Here is a 22380-nt window from a genome sequence, read left to right as displayed (position 1 = left end):
AGATGGATGGATGGATGTTTGTTTGAAGGTATTTCCGGACGGCTCGACGGATCTTGATGAAATTTGGCACAGATGCAGAACATAGTCTGGAAGAACATTGTTTTCTTCGAATAGGCTCCAAGACTACTGAACCGCTTTGAAAAATTATTTCACAGTTGGGAAACTAAACTAACCCCGGGTGATATAAACTACATTTATTATTAGATTTTTTTAAATCCGCTCAACCAAGGTTGGTGGCTAGTGTATAATAAAATACCATTAAAATATGAAACATGCTTATGAAAAGACGTCAAAGACTTGAGATAAGTTCAAAAACTATGCAACTTTCTTACTATTTTTCTAAATTTAGATCTTTTTGGACTTTTTCACGATAACTCATTTGGTAAGTAAAGTTTATAATTTGTAATTAAAATGATTAATTAATTTTAAAAACCCTTTTAGCATAAGGATTCACTAATCATAAGTAACAATTAAAATTTATTCGGGCAAAATAAATAGCAAATAGCTTGTGTTAATAAACTTGCAACTCCTGACACTTCTCGTTTAGAACCTAAAATTTTAACAAAAAGTTCAAAATATAAACACCCAATCAATAACTCATAAATTTTATTTTAACAAAATACACACGCTTGCGATACACCTAAAATAATAATTAAAAACATTTTTTTTTTTTCATTTCACATTAATCTTGTGTTAAATATCACAAAAGTTACTAATGAATATTAACTTATAATTAATAGTTTACAATCAAGCCTCAATGTTTGTTTTATTATTTATTAAGTTTATTGGCGTCCGAAATTTCTTGTATCAGGATTCTGTGGGGGTAGAGTAGCGAGATAATCGAGAGCCTTTTGAATGTCTTGTGGTATTGGCGGTGGAGTGGGAATATGGGCTCCTTGGGGTTGGAAGCCATTTTCGTCGGCTATGTATTTGAGTTGTATGACCTGAAATAGAAAAGTATTTTCAGAAACGGCCACAGTAATAAAATAAATAAAATAAGCGATTTAAAGTCACGGAGTTCACATTTCAAAAATATTGTATTTTTATCTGTAAAAACCAATAGTCGGTTCTGTAGGATATGTTGAAATACCTTATTCGATTATTGTGTATCCCCTTCCTTTCTTATTTCTTTTTCATTTAGGATAGGGATGAAGTCAGTTTTTAATCTATCCATTGATGTCTTCTTAGACCTAACTCGTTTACAATTACGTAATTTGCTAACCTGTCCATCAGGTGCAGTGTACTGGTATTGTCCCTGCGCGGTTTGCGCCTCCTGCTCGGGCACGCCGAGGTTCTTGATATAGCCCAGCTCCTCAGCTGATATTCCGTTACCAGTCTCGTAGCTGAAAATATATTTTATTCAAATGTGCTCAACTTCGTCTGCGCAAAATTAAAACAAAAATCTAAATTAATGCCTAATACACTATTACAGAGTGTAACTTATCTCTGTCCAGACCAGTTCTGTCCTTGCATATATCCAAACTTTCGCGTTTATAATACTAGTAAGAAGTAAGATTTAAGATTACTGTAAGAGGTCTTGCAATCAACTTAAATAAACATGGGAACTGAAATTGCATGAAGTCGGATCTATATTGCCATAACTGTACTAAGAGAAAGTTGCATCGGATAGAATCTCACGTTTTCAATAACGAGATACCATAACCTTTGCCCTCGTGTTTAAAAGACGATTTCATACAATGTTACTGGTTAAAATGTGACCATGTTATATAAGAATAAGTATAGGGCCACAATAAGGCCTCTTCAATTTGCATGATGTATTTAAAAATATATTGTAAAATAAACAGCTTTTATAAACACTTTTATAAAAGCCGATATCAGCAACTTTTGCTCAACAATAACGACTTGAATCAAGAACTAACACAATTTTACAAAAATACCAGCTTGAAATTTTATCATTTCTAGCACTAAAACGTGTCCTTGTTATTGTTGTGATAAAAAGTAGTAATTTCCCACGTAGAAATCCTAGGAAAATACGGTGCTCATATAAAAAATTATGATTCACATAGCTAAGTATATCTTTCCTTTCTTTTTTTAATGTCAATAAACTGTCACTTCAACATGATCTTATCATCAGATACTCCATCAGGTTTGTGGAGATTTTTCATTAGCTACTCCCTCACCATCTCTCCTCTTTCAATATATATTTATAACTTTCGCCCTATTTCTGTTTTTCATAAAATAAGTCAACAATTTTGAAAGATTATAGTATTGCTTAAATGTCTTGTGCCGTAATAATACCTCCATTTGTAAGATCCATCTGGATTCTGCACATGCTCTTGTCTTATGATAGGGATGGGTTCTGTCGTATAAAGTTGTTGCTGTTGGTACACAGGCTGCGGAGGGAAGGGCTGAATGATGCCCACGTCGGCGGACACGGTGCCCATAATAACAAGCAACGCCACCTAGTGATGAAAACATTCAATACATGTTATTGATTCAAATATAATTATATCTCACATATCCTTTAAAATAATTGGAGTAGTCGTAGTAATGTTGTTATCCAACTGTTATTAAGTCCCATAAGTTTCCCACATATTCGTGCTTTAGTATTGAGTACAAGAACTTCATTTCTTTTACAAAAAATCGAAGATAGAATAAATTTCACTGATAGAGTAGATCCCACCATATTCATATCTTTAAATGTTGCAAGTCACGAACGACACCAAGCGTTTCAAATATGGTAAACTATCCCTTGAGCTTTAAATTGGAAAAATGATTTTTATACTTACGAAATAATGCATGTTGAGTCAACACTGGAGGAACAAGTTGAATGCAAACGAAGAGCCGACAGAATGATGCAGTCCGGATGAACCCCCGGTATTTATACGTGAAACTTTGGAGCAATTACATACTGTTGCAGATCCGATGCATCTCCTTACGTCGGCTTGACAAAAGGATAGCTCTCGATCCCTTATAGAGATATCACGGTGATGTTTTGAACAAAATGCAATGTGCTTTTAATTGATACAGGAATACCATTACAACTTCGAGAGCGATCAATAATAGGCAATTTAAATTTTATGACCAATAATGAACATGCATTTTCTTTTAATGGTGCATAATTATTAAATTCAATAACATGACGCGACGTTAATTGCCAGAAATCTTGATCGAAAAGAACTGAGTATTTTCTGATTTAACAATCAAACGATAATATAGGTAAAATCGGATTTAATTAAATATTTATTTAATTCGAGTTTCAAAAAAAAATATTAACTTATTTTCATAAAACCAGAAACATGTAAATAAAACATACTAATACCTGTAATTTTGTGGCAATTTTTTATAAAATCAAATTAACATTTCATTGAACCAATTTGACATAGAAACTTCTAGCTAAATTAAAAAAAATATCCCAACTAATAACTAACTTACAATAACTTCAAGACCGTAGTTCTTCAAATTAGTACGTAATTAGTAGTAGTAGTAGGTGAATTCCAATCTCTTAATTTTCATTCGATGGGTAATTCGTCCGAAAGTACGACGTCATCTTATTCGTCATGTTGCCAATGTTATTTTAATTTACCGAAAGATAAAATCATTAAAGTATTTCCAAGAAGATGTTTTCGGTATCCTAAAATTTAAAGATGTCGTGTCAAATATTATGTAATAAAAATTCTGCAAAGGTAGCCTCGTGTAGTATATAAAGGCATCACCACGGACAGATCTCTACAAACCAGTCGCGGGAATTCGTATGTGACACACTTCAACAAGGCTTTTTTCAAGAAAAATTTATTGATCTTGCCACATCAGGGCGTCATACATAATACCAAAATATTTTTCGTTGACTTTTATACCATTCTTACGTACTTTATTGAGGCATTATGACACATCAGTCACGTTCAAAAGTCTGTGCAAAACGCAAAATATCGAAATTTTTGCCTCAATACAAGTAGTTAGTGGGAAGATATTATAGTCGAATCACATAAAATCTCTTTAATTATTATTAAGTACTTTTTGATACACTCGGTTTCGACGTCTTGATTTTATTTATTTCTGATTGGCTTGTCGTAATTTTGCCTGCAAGTTTTCTTTTGTTTCCTTTGATTAACACGTTAACTGCGAGGCCATTTTGGCGGAACTTTCAGCCAGTGCGTTTGAGGTCTGTTCGTGGCAAAGTTGAACTTTTTTCCAGTGCTATTGAGGCCTCTCCTGCCTCACAAAATTATGTTTTCGAAAAACATTTTTAAAAAGTCCAAATTAGACGATATTTGCTTGAAACTTCACTCTTATGAACTTAAATATGTGCATAATATGAATCTAGCTTCGCCTGGAGTTAGGACCTTTCCTTAATGAATAAAGTAAAATTAAAAATTTGTCATCTGTTCTGCCTCAAATCGCACTGAAAGGAAGGTCAATTAATGCCTCGACTAGTGATGGGATTAAAAGAGAGTTGTAGTTACGATAAATGTTTATTGAGTATTAATCACTGAAAATGTTTTTCATTAAAACATGGTAAACAAAAAGATTTGTCACACTGGACACAAAAAGTCACAATTTTTTTAGTTTTCTTAGCAGCTTGCGTGCCATTCAATGTCAATCTTAATTTTTCGTAGCAACCTACGCAGCGCTTTCTTTGACCACCTCTTTGGAACAAATGATCAGCACATCTGCCGATAGGAAATCTTGAAATAAAATATATATTTTAGATCTCTTGTGTGTGTGTGCGTGCGTGTGTGTGTGTGCGTGTGTGTGTGTGTGTGTGTGTGTGTGTGTGTGTGTGTGTGTGTGTGTGTGTGTGTGTGTGTGCGTGGCTTTGTCTGTGCGTGTACTTATCCGTTCATCGATTTTAGGCATATATGGTACAAATTATGCCCTAGCGCGTAGTTATTTTACTATACCTGAAAGGAAAGGAAATTTCGTTTTTTTTGAATTTGAGTTTTGTTGTTTATTTTGGATTTCGTAAGTGTTTTTGCGTTTACTTCTTTTTTTTACTCACAAGTGTGTTGAAAAACATCGTATGAGGGAGCATGATGATTGTTGGTCGCTCGGTTTTCTTGTAGAGGTCGCCTTTGAACAATGCCACCTCGCACGCAATAATCAACTTTGCTACCTAGTAGCATAACATACTAATATATGTCTTGTTTGCGTTTACGTTACCGCGTAGTACATATGTGAGTGTGTGTCTGTTTGTGTGTATGTATGTATGTACCTAGTCTTACTAATTTCAGTATAGCAGCCGTGACCACCGAAGAAACAACTCGAACTTTCCAAAAGAAGATAAGACTTCCTACTATTAAGGAATCTGGAATTGTAAACCAGAAATATAAATATAACATTAAAATATATGAGTAATAGGTACATCAAGTTCCATGCTGCAGCATTAGCAAAACAATCCACACTTAAAAAAGGGCAAAATTGCAAAGAGGATTTTTGTTATTGAAATATTGGATTTTAGTCATGGTGTGACGAGAGCAAAAGCTGTTGCGAATAATCAGCAAAAACATTCAACGTTCTCTGTACAAAAACGATGATCAGCACACAATGGTAAAAATTGCCACTATGGACTAAACTTCGAATGGAACTGTGACTTGCTTAAAATAACAGTGAAGAATAATCCGCAACTGAGCACACATTTTAAGGCAACACCCCTGTGCAAAACAAAATAATGATGATAATTGAGTATTGTGTCCGATTTATGCACTTTTGGTTCGTCATTGACACAGGCCACCCCCTTAAAATTCAAAGTTGCAGTAATTTAGGTTTTGTATGGTATAAGTAAAATTTTTACCGAGGTCAACATAGTTTCTCATAACTCCAATAAACATTTTCAAATAAGTCAGATGAAGTACCATTATTGGTTTAAAACGTTAAGGATTTTAAAATAAAGTTCTACGCTCAATATTTAACAAATCCTGCCAAAACGTCCTCGAAACTCGAAACGTTATCGAAACTTTCCACAACACTAAGCTAGGATGCGCGGCGCCCGCGCCGCCCGCGCTTCGTGCAGTGCGGCCATGAGGCCTAAAAATTTTGAGATAGATTTGACCTCAATCCGCACTAGGCGTAATTAATTTCTTTTCAGTGCGTTTGGGGCCTGTGGGACCTCATTTTTATCTAATTACGCCATTAGGCTAGATATCGCAAGAGAAACATTTCTATATATTTGATTCTGTCGTACTCATAGAAATACTGATCTAGTAGCCTCCCGCACAGAGCGAAACAACCCGATTTTGACTGCCGCACCAGCGAGAAGTCACGCTTTGGGCCTGTCCTGCCTCAATCCGCAGTTAACGTGTTAAAACGTATTGAAGTTTGACTTAAAAAATCCTTAAAAGCATTCAAGCAATATTTACTTTTTGCTGATAGATAGATGCGTTTGACAAAGAGCTATTTAGATACGACACCATTACTAAAGCCACAAAACGAAAACTAAAATTAAAAAATGACTAAAATTCCATGAAAAAAATCATTTTTTATATTTAAGATGAACAACAAAGGTGTGCATATATAAATAAAAATGCCATCAGTATATCTTTCATGTTCAATGTTATTTTGCTTTATAGCTTGGAACACGTTTCATATACAGACTGCGCAGATAACAAAGATAGCGATCTGCATTAATCTGCTGTATATTCCTTATGATTGATATCTGCCCTTCAATTAATGGTGATCCTTGCTTTTGTGGCTTTTTGGCTTAATCATATGTTAATTATAAACACTTTAAAGTTGCAATAATGAAAACTGTTTGGTGGAAAACAGTTTTCATACGCATTTGAATTTTTTAGTGATCTGTTCTCAACCTGTTTCATCTACTTCCCCGCATTCAAGTTGTAATATCTAATATATTAACCCCCCCCCCCTTTCAATTCTAATACAGATCCGCTGAATATTTTTCGCCCTTTCACTGTCACTAACTGAGTCGAATGATTTAGCTTGCCCACTAACATAGCACATTAGAAAATCATAATGAGTAACATAACATTTTTGGGTTTTCAGGGTTTTCATTTCATTTTATTTACAAAAGGAAATAAAACATTATTAAGGTTGATAAGATTTTTTTTTATTTATGAAGTTAATACATTTGGAATCTACAAAAAAAGCTGTGTAATAAATTTATTTAAACAAAACATATTTTCAAAAACATAAGCATATTTACAAGTTATAAGCAATGTGACATCTACGCTGTATCTTTTTAAGCGATTTCTTGGGTTGTTCTCTTTTGATATCCAACCTGCCGGTAAGGATTGTAAACGGGATAATTTCCAGGTGCGTTTGGATATCTGGGGTCGTAAGGTCTATAATTGTTATAAGGTCCATAATTATTGTTGTACCTATTGTTGAAAGGACTGTATTTGTTGTAAAACGGAATGGCATCTTTTGTTCCGTTAATTAAAGATGGTACAACGCTTCCATCGGCTGGAATTTTAATTCCTGCCGGTCTGAATCCTGCAAATTTATTCATAGATTATTAAAATATTAGTTTTATTAGTTTAAACATTTAAAAATTATCTAAATTCATTTATTTTTATTTAACAGCGTAAGGCAATTTCTGGAGTGGCCAATAATCGCTGCGCTTTTAAAGAGCTTATAGGCCACGTTAAAAAAAAATATTTTATCGTCAACCCTTGCTCTCTTTTAAGACTTAGAGGAATTTTTTTAGGAAGTTAAAAGATCGAACTGATCGAACTTCGATAATATCTCAGGAAGTTTCAATTTAAAACACACGATGAGCATCACATTATCATCAAATTAGCTTTAGTCGGTATTAAGGTAAAATCGTGACCGACTTCGTGAAAGGCAAACTAGCTTTAAATTATTTAAATTTCACGGTTGTCAATCAATAAAATTATAATTATAATGGTAAATATACTTACCATACTCATCGGCAACATAGTTTACTTTTATTGGTATCCCTTCGGGCGATGTGTACGCAAAACCACCTTCTTTGACCTTCAATTTTATTTTCATGTTATGTTATTATTCTTATTAAAATGAATATATTTTTATTAAATTAATATTATTATTTTAAAATAACTTTAATTCTTTACTTTTAGTTTAAAAAAAAAAACATGAATTAAATACCTGAGTGCCCTGTGGATTTCCCGCATTATCAATATAAGCATCTTTTACAAAACCAGTTTCCTGAACCTCCTTACCGTCTGCTGATGCGTAGCTAAAACATTTATATAATATTAAAGCATAACAATTTACTATAATTTGAACAAATATTTTTATACCTTTTCATATTTCACTCCACCTTTATCTTTTGAAACCACAGTATGCGCTTATTAATTGTTGCGAAAGATAAAACTATGAATCGCCGAAATATTTTGATATTAACTTGCTATGCGTTAAAGTAAGCCGGAACCCATGTACGAAAATATATTCTCGTCGCTCTCACTCATTTTTAAAAGAAAAAGACATAACAATATGTTTTCATACAGATGTTTAGACCGTAAAAATACACGACAAACAGTTATGGTGAATATAAGTGCCCAAATCATCGTATAAATTAGCCAGAAAGAGCTAAAAAATTAAGATAGATAAAATACCTGTACGAGTAACTCCCATCTATACCACGGTTATCAGTGTAAGACACGATGGGTACTGCGGCTCCTGGTGAACTGTAATATGGGTTGTATCCAGTTTGCCAAGGATTTCTATTAAATCCAGGGTACACAGATGTTGGGAGGACATTAACAACTCCAGGTGCTTGAGTTACAGCTCCATTGGGTAAAACCTGACCATTGGCCGGAGTATAAAATAGAAGTGAAGTAAGTAAAAAAATCATCTGAAAAGATGTGAAAAAATGTACAATAGGTAATAATCGTTCAAATTAAAATACCGCTCTTTTAACACCTGATAGTATCGAAAATTAATATTTTCAAATCCAATTTTTAAGAACAAAACACATATCAGGCCTACTAACGTTCAGGAACGCCACACAGAACATTTAAAGTTGTAAACTTTATTATTTATATTTTTTAATCACGGTACTAAATATTATGAGCAATTTTAAAATGTTTTCTTATAACAAAATATACAAAACAAATTATAAACTGCACCTTTATTTTGCTTCACACCGACAATACGAACTTGTTCTAATTAACTCCACTACTATTTGTGTTGTACCTGATTATTCAATTTATAGATAGCAAGATTTACGTAAAATTTATAATTTTTTGTTAAACCATCATGGAAACATTAATAAAAAAATTATCTTCTTAAAACATCAATTGCCTTGAATATTATTATGATTATGAATTACACTTATTATAGAAAAACGCTTTTATGGACTTTGAACAAATTCCATCAGGACCTCTTTACATGTCTCAACAAAACTCAATTACAAAAAAGATTTTTTTTTCTTAGTAGCTTTGTAGCTTTTTCTTTCTTTTGCTTATTGCGAACAAAGAAGAATTGCAGACCCTCTAGCACCAACATCTAGTTTTATATGAATACTTTATTTGTAACTAAATCATTTTTTACTCCACAAAGAAAGCTTTGTCTTCGTAATAATTTTATGTTATTATAATCAAAATTTTTCAGTTCCATATATAACACTAAAATATCTATGTATCGTCCGTGGCTCAGAGGTTAAAGGTCAAGCCTATAATCCACAGGTCATGGGTTCAAATCCTACTATGTTCCAATGTGTTTTTCGATTTTCGATTTACATAATATGTGTATTTATCCGACGAACTTACGGTAAAAGAATCGTGATGCAACCTGCATATATCTGCGAAGAAATTCAAAGATATGCGTGATGTTAACCAACCCGCACTTGGCCCCCTAACTTAGAGTAGGCGCCGAGCCCCTCAGCGGGGACGCATAGTGAGCTGATGATGATGATCTATGAAATTACTACATTTCCGGGTTAAAATGAAGGTTAAAATGTGTTATTAAACATATAATCAACAATACTGATATGAATCTAATTGGTAATAAAGCTTTGTAATAACTTCAAATTGTTTAATTATACACAACTAAGCATTGTTATTTTTTTAATTATCTCCCATCTCATTAAAAGCGATGTTAAGGATTCTTAAAATAAAAATACATTTTATAATGAGCATTTAATTCCTACACATGTTCTTTTAATTTATGTTTCTATATAATAAAAATTTAAGTTTTAACTCAATATTAACCATCATTGCGGAATCTTTCATCAATATAATTAATATTACAAGTAATATAAGCTTACCTTGCCAAAAGATTTAATATGCATTTCATAAAGTTATATGAATTTGTATGTAACCACAAATGTTTTAAGGCCATGATGGTGTATCACCTGTCACATCTCCACCAAAAAGAGAAGATTTGTCTCTGAAATTGCTCATTCTAAGAGTTTCTTGATCGTCCAGGAACTTGCCAATGAAAAACCCGACTAAAGGAATAGAGAAATATACATAACGTGAAGTAACACCGAAGATCGCCATCACAATTAAGTTTTAAATAAGATAATTTCTTGAATAACTGTACGCCACAAAAAGATCACAAGTTCACAAAGGTTAGCTGCGGTTCAGTTGAAATGTTACTGTATTATACGATGAATGTGGGTAGTTTTTAATTATTTAAGTAAAGTGTCGTTAGTGTCGCGACACGCTTGCGGAACGTATAATATTAACGATTATTTCAGCAAAAACATTCAATGTATTTTATATAGCAAGCTACTCTCTACGCGCAACTATTTAGCGCATTCGGTTTGTGATGCTAACATTCAAGTACTTCGATCAATAATTAGTCGCAGAAGTATCAGCGCCGTACTTTCACGCATGTGTGTCGCTAAATTTATTAAAATCCAGATTCACTACAGAATGAATGGTTTATTACTTTCGAATTAATGTGTTAACATTTTAACACTAAACTAATAAAAGCTGAAACTTATATCAATACGAAAACATTTTATAAATCTGATATAAATTAATAAAATCAAACAAAATGAACCTTTTTAAATCTAAATTAAAAATGCCTCTAAATAAAAAACTTGTGTAACTTCTGTTCGACCATGCTTTACAGTAATTGCAGTCAACAGTTGGATATTAGTGCTTTCGCACAAAAAGTTTATGGTCAACAGAAATACCTCGATATTACTTAAAATATACCTATAGGTTATTAATTATTTACGCATCTGTCGATATATCGACTATTAATGTCAATTTATTTTAAATTATAAGGTGTCTCATTATTTAGTACGCACCATGCCCGAAGCAGTTCATTTCGAAATAAATTCAAGGTATTTTTAACAGTGGATTATCTTTCATGTGTGAGAGAATTAATCATATTTATGGAAATTCTTCACTTAAACAGCAGCTCAATTTTGTGAGCTTAAATATCACATTGTGATAAATGTATCGAGTAGTTGAAAACAACTTAGTGAGTGTAAGATTTCTTAATTTTTTTATACATATTAGAAAAATTTTAAACTTGGTTATGTCTATAAAAAAATTTATAATAATTAGTCAAATAATTTCAGAAATATTTTGTTAAACAGTTTTCGAATAACAATAAGTAGTTACGTGAGAACCGTGACTCTTATCTGGTGATAAGGAAAATGGAGAACAACGTAAGAGATGTGGACACAAAATAAACATTACCTTTGTTCACCTCCTTGTAATATTACGAGATTTTGCAATTGGATAAGAAAATATTATCTTTTGTCGTGATTTTCTTTGTCGTTGTCAAAGTTTTAACTTATAACTACACAAATAACTGAAACCATAGTTTCCAAGACGTTTGACATTTTTTTTAATTAAATAGTAGTAAGATATGTTCACTGACTTGAACATAGAACAAATTAAAGTACATTTGGTTACTACACTTCCTTATTCTTATTAATGTAGATGTCCTTAAAAAAATATTTTTCTACTAAAGAAGAATACATCTTACGCGATTAAGAAAAAATGTCACCAGACATTTATTGTAAATTATCCAATTACAAAAACATATTACAATGCATTTATAAATAAACGTCAACGAATTCATAAAATTAATACGTGAAGCATAACCTTTATACTCCTTTTTAAAGCACATTGCCTCCCTAATGAAGCGGGTGCGGGGCAGCCGGAACATTATCCTGGAGGTATTTGCGAGTTGCGTGGATAGCCCATTGTGGAAGCACTGGGTTAATGCCCATGTGCTGTAATAAAATATATTGTATGCATAAGTTATTGTTTTAAATTTAGATATAAGCTATTACTATCATAGTTTTTAAGTTAAATACTGTACTAAAAATTAATGGATGTTTATCTGAAATAAATAAATAATTATTATTTTTAATATTATTATTAAGGAAATTGCGCAAACGGATGAACGTGTTTGAAACAGTCAAAGATAATGAGAAGCGCATAAAGCTATATTTTTTCTTATATGTATTACTTATCGCTAGTCCCTCCGCGCGGACTTAAAAATAAATCTTAATTAATAGTCTATGTGTTCTTCCAAACTATGTACTACGTGTTTAAACACAATTAAGACCAATAAGCGATCACTAGAAATCCTAAATATGTGGTTATTGGACTTCCATGTCGTTTCAAGTAACGAACACAGCAATATAAATTAAATGAAACAGGGAATATATTAAAAATAAAATTTATTACTTTTTTGTTATTATTCATACACATTTCGCTGTAACAAAAAGCTGTCACCTTGAGAGATGCGACAGGTCGTGTCCCTTGATAATCGCCGACGCATGCCGGCGCGTTTGATTTATGCTCACACGTGACACTGAGCAAAGACTCGGTGTCCCTGAAATATTATGAATTTATAAAGTTATTCTTTTGAAGAAAATATTATTTTTAATGCGACATAATTAAAAACACATAGTCAGAATTACTGAAAATGACACATACATTAATGCAAAAATTACACGTAAAAACGTTCAACTACGTGTTTCACAACATAAACGTGGTAAGTCATCACGATTAAAGGAATCAAATTGATGCACTTCTTTCGAGGATTTTCTAATAGAGACCTTCAAAAATTTAAAACCTCTTGATCATCTATAATATTGTAATATTCTTTTAAATTCCAAGAAAAATTATGGTCATTTTGGTTATGACATACATATTTTATGGTGAATTTTAACAAACTCTACGACTTGACATTTGTTTATCACACCATTTTAAACACTCCACAATCTGAAAACATATTTAAGTATATCAAATGTTCAGTAAGTAGTGATAATATCTCGAAAGAACTTGGGTACATAAATCAGATAGAAAGAATTTAGCAGGCTAAATACATTTGGTCCCTAAATAATTCCGATTTCACATTTCGTTTTAAACACTATTTTGAAGTTTGCTATGTACATGGTAGCAGGCGCGATAAAATTAAACTGCTCGTGATGAGTAGTCCTGTGCCTTCATTGTATTGTACCGGTTTTTTAGTTTAAAAGATCTTTACGTAACGCCTCTAATATTAATTGCAGCAATCATTTAGTACTACATATTATACAGCAATATATGGAAGGAATTGATACACATCGCTGAAGCTTATATTTTACGAGATCGCGAATTAAGGACTAATTATATTGGTGCCCCCTCAACTCCACTTAGGAATCGAAGAAATGTAAAGTACATGTATAAACTACTTCAAAATAGTAAGATGTCTATAGATCCACGTAGACAGCTCAAAACTACTTGTCAGTATTTCTTTAAAAATTGGACCACATGCTAATAAACATAAAAATAATTACTAGTAGCCCCGTTGATCATCGGCGTCACTCTTGTCACATCACGTATTCTAATTTAAATTTGTAATATAATTTATTTACACTAGTAGTAAATCAGCTGTAACTTATACGAGTATTGCATTTAACTGTTTATTTACATGTCATAGTGGCGCCTTAATGATGCGCTAACTTTACTATTTTCCGGTTTGAAGGGCGCCGTATCAAGATAAATTATCGAAATCGCCATTGCACTGCACTGAGACATGCAGTGCAATGTATGGGAAACACGTACGAATCACGCTTATTCCGGAGATTTATGGAACATGTTGAAGTATTTATTTATATCGCTTATTATATATGTCTTTCATTTTAAACTAGCTTTTACCCGCGACTCCGTCCTCGGGGATTAAAAAATAGAAAACGAGGTAAAAATTATCCTATGTCCGTTTCCTGGTTCTAATCTACCTGCCCACCAATTTTCAGTCAAATCGATTCAGCCGTTCTTGAGTTATAAATAGTGTAACTAACACGACTTTCTTTTATATATATAGATGTCTTATAATTTTTCTAGAACAAAATAGACTAGCAATTAATTACAAAAATGTCCATATGCATTCCGGGGAAGAATACGAATCCTTTAACCTTTCACTCACCTGTTATAAATTTGGAATTTACAAGTACCTGTTACGGTATTCGAAGTAACTTACAAGTTTGGCAATGATATTATCATATAGTTAACACGAAAATATTATGCGAAGTTCACGGAGGCTAATAACATATTCAAGCTGCGATAATTACAGTCGTAACGCATCAAGCGTCATTTAAAACTTATTTAGATATTTTCTTCATTAAAACTTAATATGACCTTCTTATGTTTATATTTTTATTAGTTGCAAATTGTCAGAAGAATTTTTAATACGCAATAAAAGAAAAAAAATAATACTCGCAGTAAAATAAACTTTGATATTTTAATGACCTTTAGAATGTGTAATTAACTCCTACTTTTACATTTATTATTAGCGTTGGTTCATAAGACAAAAATCCTTGTTTAAAACAAATCTTCATCCCTCTCATTATCTTTGAGATAACAATATTTTTATTGAAGGAAGGGTCTCAGAAACCAACGATTAGTCTTAGTAATTCTTAGTCTTATTAACCCTTAAAAGAATCTATCCAATCCAATAATAAATCTAAGTAATCATGGTACTAATATTATACCTATAAATGCGAATGTTTAGATGTTTCAATGGATGGATGTTTGTTAGAAGGTATCTCCAGAACGCTTGCAAAATGCTTGATTCTCGATGAAATTTAGTATAGATGTAGAACACAGTCTGGAAGAACACATAGACTATTTGTTATTTTTTTTAATTCCGCGACTCCGTCCGCGTGGAATAAAAAATAGAAAACGGGGTAAAAATTATCCTATGTCCGTTTCCTGGTTCTAAGCTACCTGCCCACCAATTTTCAGTCAAATCGATTCAGTCGTTCTTGAGTTATAAATAGTGTAACTAACACGACTTTCTTTTATATATAGGTATATAGATACGGATGTACGGATGGATGGATAGAAGTTTGCAAGAAGGTACCTCCTGAACAGCTTTATGAATCTGGGTTAAATTTGGTATAGATGTAAAACACTGTCTTGAAGAACAACATAGTCTACTTAAAAAGTTCTTTTTCAACTCCCCGCGTTCCAAGTAGCGGGAAAAAGCTATTAGGAATGTGGATAAAATGTATTTGCATTTGTAAAATTTTTAGAATGGACTATTTCTATTCATTAATTGTAAAATTGATACGCAGGTTAAAGTACAAGTGATTTATTAAAATCATTACAATTAATTGGATTGGACAATTACTCCCTTCCAATGAAGGGAGTAATTTATGTTAATACGTAACAATTGGCTTAGACTGCCGAAATATGTACATACATTTTCAAATGGAATGAGATAAATGATAACATACTTGTACAAGATACGCATAGTACACATCTCCAATTTAACGTACTAGCATCAAGTACAGCACCGAGCCAACTGTATATTCTACTTTTAGTTTCATTAAAATTTGTCCAACCGTGGACATCATTATTAACCGACGAAATTAGCATTGCTGTCACGTTGTATGAGCTGTACGGCAACGACAGACGTAGATGACTTTTTGGAAATTACGTACGAGGAATTGTTAGAAGACAAAACAACTCTTACAGATATGTGGTTTTTTAATTTGAAACTTTGTCTAGGTATTATTTTATTGAGGTAAAAGGACGCCATGTTTTTTTTTAATCTGTCAGCGTCATTTACCACAGCGATTAGTTGATAATTATTATATTGTTTCCACACTACTGTATATTACAATGATTCTATTTTACCGATTTTAAATTCTAAATGATATTCCCAAAAAAATGAACTAGTGTTATTGAAATAAACTAAAATTATCTTATACAACTTTGCTACGTTACAGTAAGAACCCAATATACACAGATCGCAGATCGGCGCTAAGAATGCCGCCGACCCCATGCCGACCGATTACAGCTGCTTAAAGCAATTCGAACTACGACGACTCATAGGCACTTTATAAACATTTACGAACGCTTTACATAATTATGGTACCTTTACGTCATCCTCGAAAATCTGTAATTACAAGTTCAGTTTCTTGATTATGGCTCTGCCTCCTGTAATTACAATTCACCTTGAGCTTTCATCTTCTACATTTAATTATTACGGCTGTACGTTAAATATTATATTGAGTTTATGCAAACATATAATATATCTTGAAGCTTAATGCTAGATATACATTCCAGAATTGAATATATTTTTAATTAATAAACACTTGTACTGCTTCTTCTCAGTTATGTGACGCACAGTGCTGAGAATAGGCCTCCCTCAAAAATCGCCACGATGATCGGTCCTGTGCTACCCGCATCCACAATACTCTCGCAACCTTAACCAGATCATGGGTCAATCTTGCAGGAGGCCTGCCCACACTACGTCGAATTGTTCTTGGCAGGTTGACGCCGCTTCAAGTAACAAAATACAATGTGCTAGTAAAGTACCTCTGAATTTAGGCTGTGCACGGCTACAATTTTATTACTGTATAAAATTAATATTTACTTTTATTTTTTAAGTGACAACTTTAATGAAGGTTGTTAAGCATGGCCATTATCTTTTTGCTTTAATTTGATTTATGGCAAAGATTTTCATTCCAGGATGCATGCTGATTACTATGATATTTCGATCTATCATATGATCATAATAAACAGGTTTTTAATTTTGTTTTAAGAGAAATCAAAATCTTCTCTTGTAACATCTTATTGCACATCCTATTATGGATTCATATAATAATACTACAAATTTGTAATCCGACACTCACTAGATGAGAATACTGGATAATGATCTCATGTTATTGCCATTAGGCAACAACTAAAATATTTATTTATGGTTGACCTCAAATTTTTTACTTATTTCAAATGTAAACAACTCTTAATTTTTTTTATGATCTCTTAATGTTGAGAAATAAAAATACAATGTAAGTAGTATTGAACGAGGTTTCGACATGTGAATCTATGTATATTTGTCACTGCCAAATGTCAAATTACTTGAAGATTACTCGCACGAACTTTCTCTCTTCAATGCTTCAATGTCGAATATTATGATGTGTCACGCAGTCTTATCGACTACTCAGAAAAAAAACTATTGCGCGTCGAATCATAAGTAATATTAATGCGTATGAAGATGCATGAACGGTACCATCTTTGCTTTAACTTTGCCATGTCATACTGGTCATTAAAGCCCGTCTCCGTGCCAAGGTCGTCTGTTAGGAATTTATCAAACAAAAAAACACGAAGTAGTTTCAAATGAAGTTTATTCACTATACGGATCGCATATCAACTCAACAAACAATATAAAAAACGTAAAAAAATATGGCAGTGTGCATCGGTTAATAACGAAACAAGGAAAAGATGTGAGACGGATGCCACGCCTTACATCTTCACTATGGCAGAATTACATTTCCCTTTGCGGGTTCCATGGATAATCGATTAGTGAACGTTGTAATCGATTACTCATAGGAATATGTGAGTTGTTGCTTATCTCCTGGCGGGGCCCTTGGGGATGGAGTCACCCTCGGCGTGGAAGCCGGTCTCGTCGGCGTAGTAGTTGACGGTCTCGACCTTGCCCTCCTTGTCAGTGTAGAAGTATGAGCCGCGGACGACTACCACAGTGTGCGGCTTGTTCTCCTCGTCGAGGGCTTCTTTCAGTTGTCCGTTCTCTTGGCGGTTGATACCGTTCTCAGTCTCGAAACTACACCATTAAAAAGTTGTCAATTATTTGGTAACGTTAACTAAGTGGTCGGATTATATTTCATGAATTTTAATATACAATATATTTGAATATTGAACAAACCGAATAAAATTAGTTTTTCTAAAACCTAAGAAGTAATCTGACCATCATTACGAACATTGAATATAATAAGAGATCCGAGATATAGTTATAGAAGACCTGTAGTTAAATATCATCTTTTCCCATTGATTTCATTCGCCTAATATCAAGTATTTAAGATTTTAATGTTATGAAAAGTTCTTTTTATTATGAAACTTCATATATAAAACTAACTATATAGTTTGCATGAGATTGTGGTAGTAATTCATTACGAAGGTGTAAGGATATATAAAAATATAACTTTTATGCTCTAAGCTCTGGTGATTTTTGCAACAGAATGGGAAGTGATTCTGACAAAGTTTTTCAAAACAGCTAATTTTAACTACAGTAACAGATGAAGATGAGAGTTCACTATAATTTACAAAAGTTATAATTTATATCGATTTTTAATAGACACCGTGTGCTACTGTAGTATTTGTAGTAACTGCTCAATTAACCATGACCGATTAATTAAAACGCGAATAAGCCGTTTCCTGTGTTATTTATGGATTTTTATACAGGATGGTTCTTGATCAAAATACGAGTCTCTTAAAACTCTTTACGGTTCATTTTATTATTTCTTTATTTATTTCCAAGATTAAAATTGAAAATAAGATGAAATTAAAAAAAAATATTGAATTAAATGGAAATAGTTAATAAAGGAAAAAAAAACATTAATTTACCCGAAGTTGTATGCGCCATCGGGTTCCTGGTTGAATTCGGAGCGCACGATCTTTGGTGGTTCAGGCTCCACTGGGGCGGCGGCGGCGAGGGCCACAAGCGCGAGGGCGAATACAATCATCTGTAAATACAACCTTAGTTAGCTATAGAACAATAGAGCGACAGCTTTTCTTTCAGTTGATGAGAATCCATAACGTACCACTTTCATGGTTGAGGAGTTTGGTTTGGTTTCGTTGCTAGCAAATGAACGACTGATGCCTTACCGTTCGGAGCTTATTCTTTTATACATTTCTCCCGGCTAGCGATCTAACGTAATGTCAAACGGCGGCAAACATTCGATGTCGATATTCCGGCTCCCCGGATTCGGTCATCGGTGATCACAGACGATGTATGCGTGTGTGCTCGCGGGTAAACCTTTGTGATGACCACACGCGTCGATGTGTGCGCCTCGTAGTTATTTGAAGGTTTTATTCTTAGCTATTTACTTAATAATTTGTCGCACAACATGAAAAACTTCTCCACACAATGTGCTCATTGTTACACAAAAATATAAATTGGATGGGCAATAGTTTTAACATTTGTAGCTTTTGAATTAACGTGAGTTAATTTCTTTTCCATATGTCAATCTGTATGTACAATTTTTAAAATAAATATTAAAAACAAAATGACATTTAGCCATACAAATTATAGTTTTGATATAACTTTTTTTTACGCAAGTGCATGCCAAAATTTTGAACAAAGAGCGCTGAAGTTAGTATTATTTCCATATTTAGTACGTATAAGACAAATAAGTGTATAAATGAATAGATGAACTAGTTTCTAGAATACATTGGTTTATGATAATGTGAAGTAACGAGAGGTAATCTCACGGTCCCTCTGGTTGCGATCTAAAAGCGCAGTACGTTCGAGACATTTTCATTGACTTTCACACTTATTACATTTTCGTTCCCGCCTTGTTGAAAACCTCATGTTAAAAGCGGAAGGTAAATTTTACGCTTTATAAAACAAGATTTTATTTTATTATATAAGGTTATATAAAGTAATTGAGTAAATCTGTTTTGATTATTGAATTATTACTGATTGCTTAATTGGAGATTTATCAATCATAACTAAGTATTTTATAACGTCATAAAATCCAATAATTTTAAATATTTCTGACATACTAAAGTGATGATTTCTCGTAGACGTATGATCATGGGAACATCTTACTATGTTTTTATTTATTTGTCATATAAAAGATCCTATTTGTGACTAGGTAAAGAGTCAGTCATAGAATTGCAAGGCAATTTATCGTGCCAACTCGATGACACAATGATAGATACAAACACATTACCAATAAACATGTATGTCCGTTCATGAACGAGGAAGATGCGACTGACATACCACGGCCATGAACAACAACAACAGTATAGTGCGGTAAACTTATGTGGCCCAGTGAGAGAGTTCTGTTGGAAAATATGTAAAGCCTGATTAGGCGTATAAAGGGACACATAAGACAAGACATAGCATGTGCAATGCAACAAGGATGTTGTGGCACTTTTTTCACACCGACAAGAGGGTGCTAATCAGCTGTTGTAATTCAGTTTCACTTATGCCCACCGGGTCATATAAGTTTTTCGGTGCATAACTGAATATTACTAAGGCTCTAAGCCTTTCCCCACGGTACAGGAATGAGTGTAACACAGGTGTAACATCATTCATTATCTTTATTCAGTATTTGTCATAGATTATCTTTTAAATTTTAATAGAATTGTTCCTTAAGTAGAATTATTCCAGCTTTCAGTAGTAAATAAATTAATAAAACTAGACGATAATCATCAGAGGTACTACAGCCGCGGGTGTGTCTTGGCCTGGTCCAGTGAATATCTCTACGTCGGACTTGTTTAACTTTATATACTTGTTTAAAGTAGTCTATGTAACTTCTGCCAACATAAGCTGCCTTACAGTAAAAGACAGTACAGCAATTCCGGCGATTACCCGAAACAAACGCGGATTTGCGAACAGACCGACAAAAAGGTTTTCTTTATAAGTAAATCAAATAAAATGTACACGAAATATATTTTTTATTACATACAATAACTATATGATTATATTCATTGTATAGATAAATAGATAATTTCAAACGACATACACACAGATTTAGATTTGATAGATTTCTAATACCGAAAAAACACATTCGAACACGATTTGTTATGATTACTAGGTTTAGATAAAAAAATGACCCCTTACGTCGGAGTAAAGTTCAAGCAGTCAAGCTAGCCGTCTGGCTGGGCATCTGGTCGGCCTCGACTTGTGGTACCTGACGATGATTTTGAAAATTAAGTATCCTTATATCATCATAACAATATTTGCGTACCCATTTAAACTAGTATTTGAATGCTTCTCAGATACGTTGGTCCACAATTTAGCCTATCCCTATATTAAGATTTACTTTTTACGTGATTTGTTTCTAGTTTTATAATATGCCTGTGATGTGAATAGTGAATTTTACCTTTTAACTTAAATACATCTGACCTTTTGGTTGGCACCAAAACATGAACATCAACTATTTTACAAATTTTCTAATGCATTTGATTGTTTTTTTTTTTATTACCAAGCTTAGTCTTTTTCTTAGCGTTTTATATTTTATTGACATGTTTTTCGAGTTGTTTTTTTTTTTTTATATCTTCTAAAATGACTCATAAATATCCCCGACCTAACACGGCATAACTGAAAAGTGTCAAACAAAAACAAGTTCAATGTAATGCTCAATATTCGCACTTGACTGCACATAACAAATACAGACCACATTGCGTATTGCGCATCTCTTGTTCCGCATAATCCACATACTTGACAATTATTGACTAATAATATTTTTTCATAATAAATGACGATATCTTGCACGATTTTGACCTTAGGCAAAATAATTTATAATTTAACACAATTCCTGTACTATCTTATAAAAAGATCAACACTCAAGATCAAGATCAACAACACAGATTGTACCTACTACAAAACCTCCATTGCTACACTTGTAAAGGTTTGAATATAAGTTAAAAACATATAAATATAGATACATACTCAAATCCACCTGTAAATTGCTGTGAGTAATAAATGTTCAATGTCAAGAGCACACGAAATGTCCCATAAAATGAAATATTCCCTCTCCGTAGTTTTTAAACAATTCACGTGTTCTAAAACTGGTTTATGCAAATTTTATAAATTAATCAAGCCCATCGGAGTACAAAACTTGATAAAATATATGATTGCACTTTTTTAATCATTCAAAAATATGAAGTAATTTATTGATATAAAATTTAAATTATGTAAATTTTACCAACACTGGCCATATTCTAATTAATAAATATTGTCAATAATTTTAAACGTAGTTAATAATTAATGCTTAAGCGTAACCTGTATGACAATAACAAAGTGTGCCTTTTAGATGAGTATTGTAATATAAATTAGAAACTGACGGGGAATAAAAAAAGTAAGGAGAATAATTTAGGTTTAGGTTTAAAGAATTTATTCTCAAAAAGACAAACAAAAGTCACTTACATGAGAACAATATCGTACACTATACATAATTACAATATGGTCGCCGTTTTAGTTATCAATTTACCTTTTTACAACAATCCAAAATGTATTGAGTTAGCTTTGATTTAAATT

The 22380-nt window shown here is 32.8% G+C and overlaps 2 protein-coding genes across 2 annotated transcripts; both read right to left on the bottom strand.

Annotated features, from left to right (window-relative positions):
* Window positions 1-632: 632 nt before the first annotated feature.
* On the bottom strand, window positions 633-9092 carry LOC106714766. The gene is made up of 8 exons (XM_045678413.1): window positions 9030-9092; window positions 8517-8755; window positions 8047-8137; window positions 7839-7914; window positions 7163-7410; window positions 2260-2423; window positions 1223-1343; window positions 633-944 (listed from the first exon to the last, which is right to left on the bottom strand). Exons 2-8 carry the CDS (start codon window positions 8753-8755, stop codon window positions 783-785), a joined length of 1101 nt encoding a protein of 366 aa, XP_045534369.1. The 5' UTR covers window positions 9030-9092; the 3' UTR covers window positions 633-782.
* An 8388-nt stretch (window positions 9093-17480) lies between these two features.
* Window positions 17481-19030, bottom strand: LOC106715067 (larval cuticle protein 1-like). Its single transcript, XM_014508276.2, has 3 exons — window positions 18932-19030; window positions 18735-18853; window positions 17481-17934 (listed from the first exon to the last, which is right to left on the bottom strand). The coding sequence occupies exons 1-3, from the start codon at window positions 18938-18940 to the stop codon at window positions 17721-17723; spliced, it is 342 nt and encodes a 113-aa protein (XP_014363762.1). The 5' UTR covers window positions 18941-19030; the 3' UTR covers window positions 17481-17720.
* Between the last annotated feature and the right edge of the window lie 3350 nt (window positions 19031-22380).

Source organism: Papilio machaon, chromosome 6 (genome assembly GCF_912999745.1).
Source record: "Papilio machaon chromosome 6, ilPapMach1.1, whole genome shotgun sequence".
Taxonomy (NCBI): domain Eukaryota; kingdom Metazoa; phylum Arthropoda; class Insecta; order Lepidoptera; family Papilionidae; genus Papilio; species Papilio machaon.
This window is presented reverse-complemented; position numbering and strand designations above follow the sequence as displayed.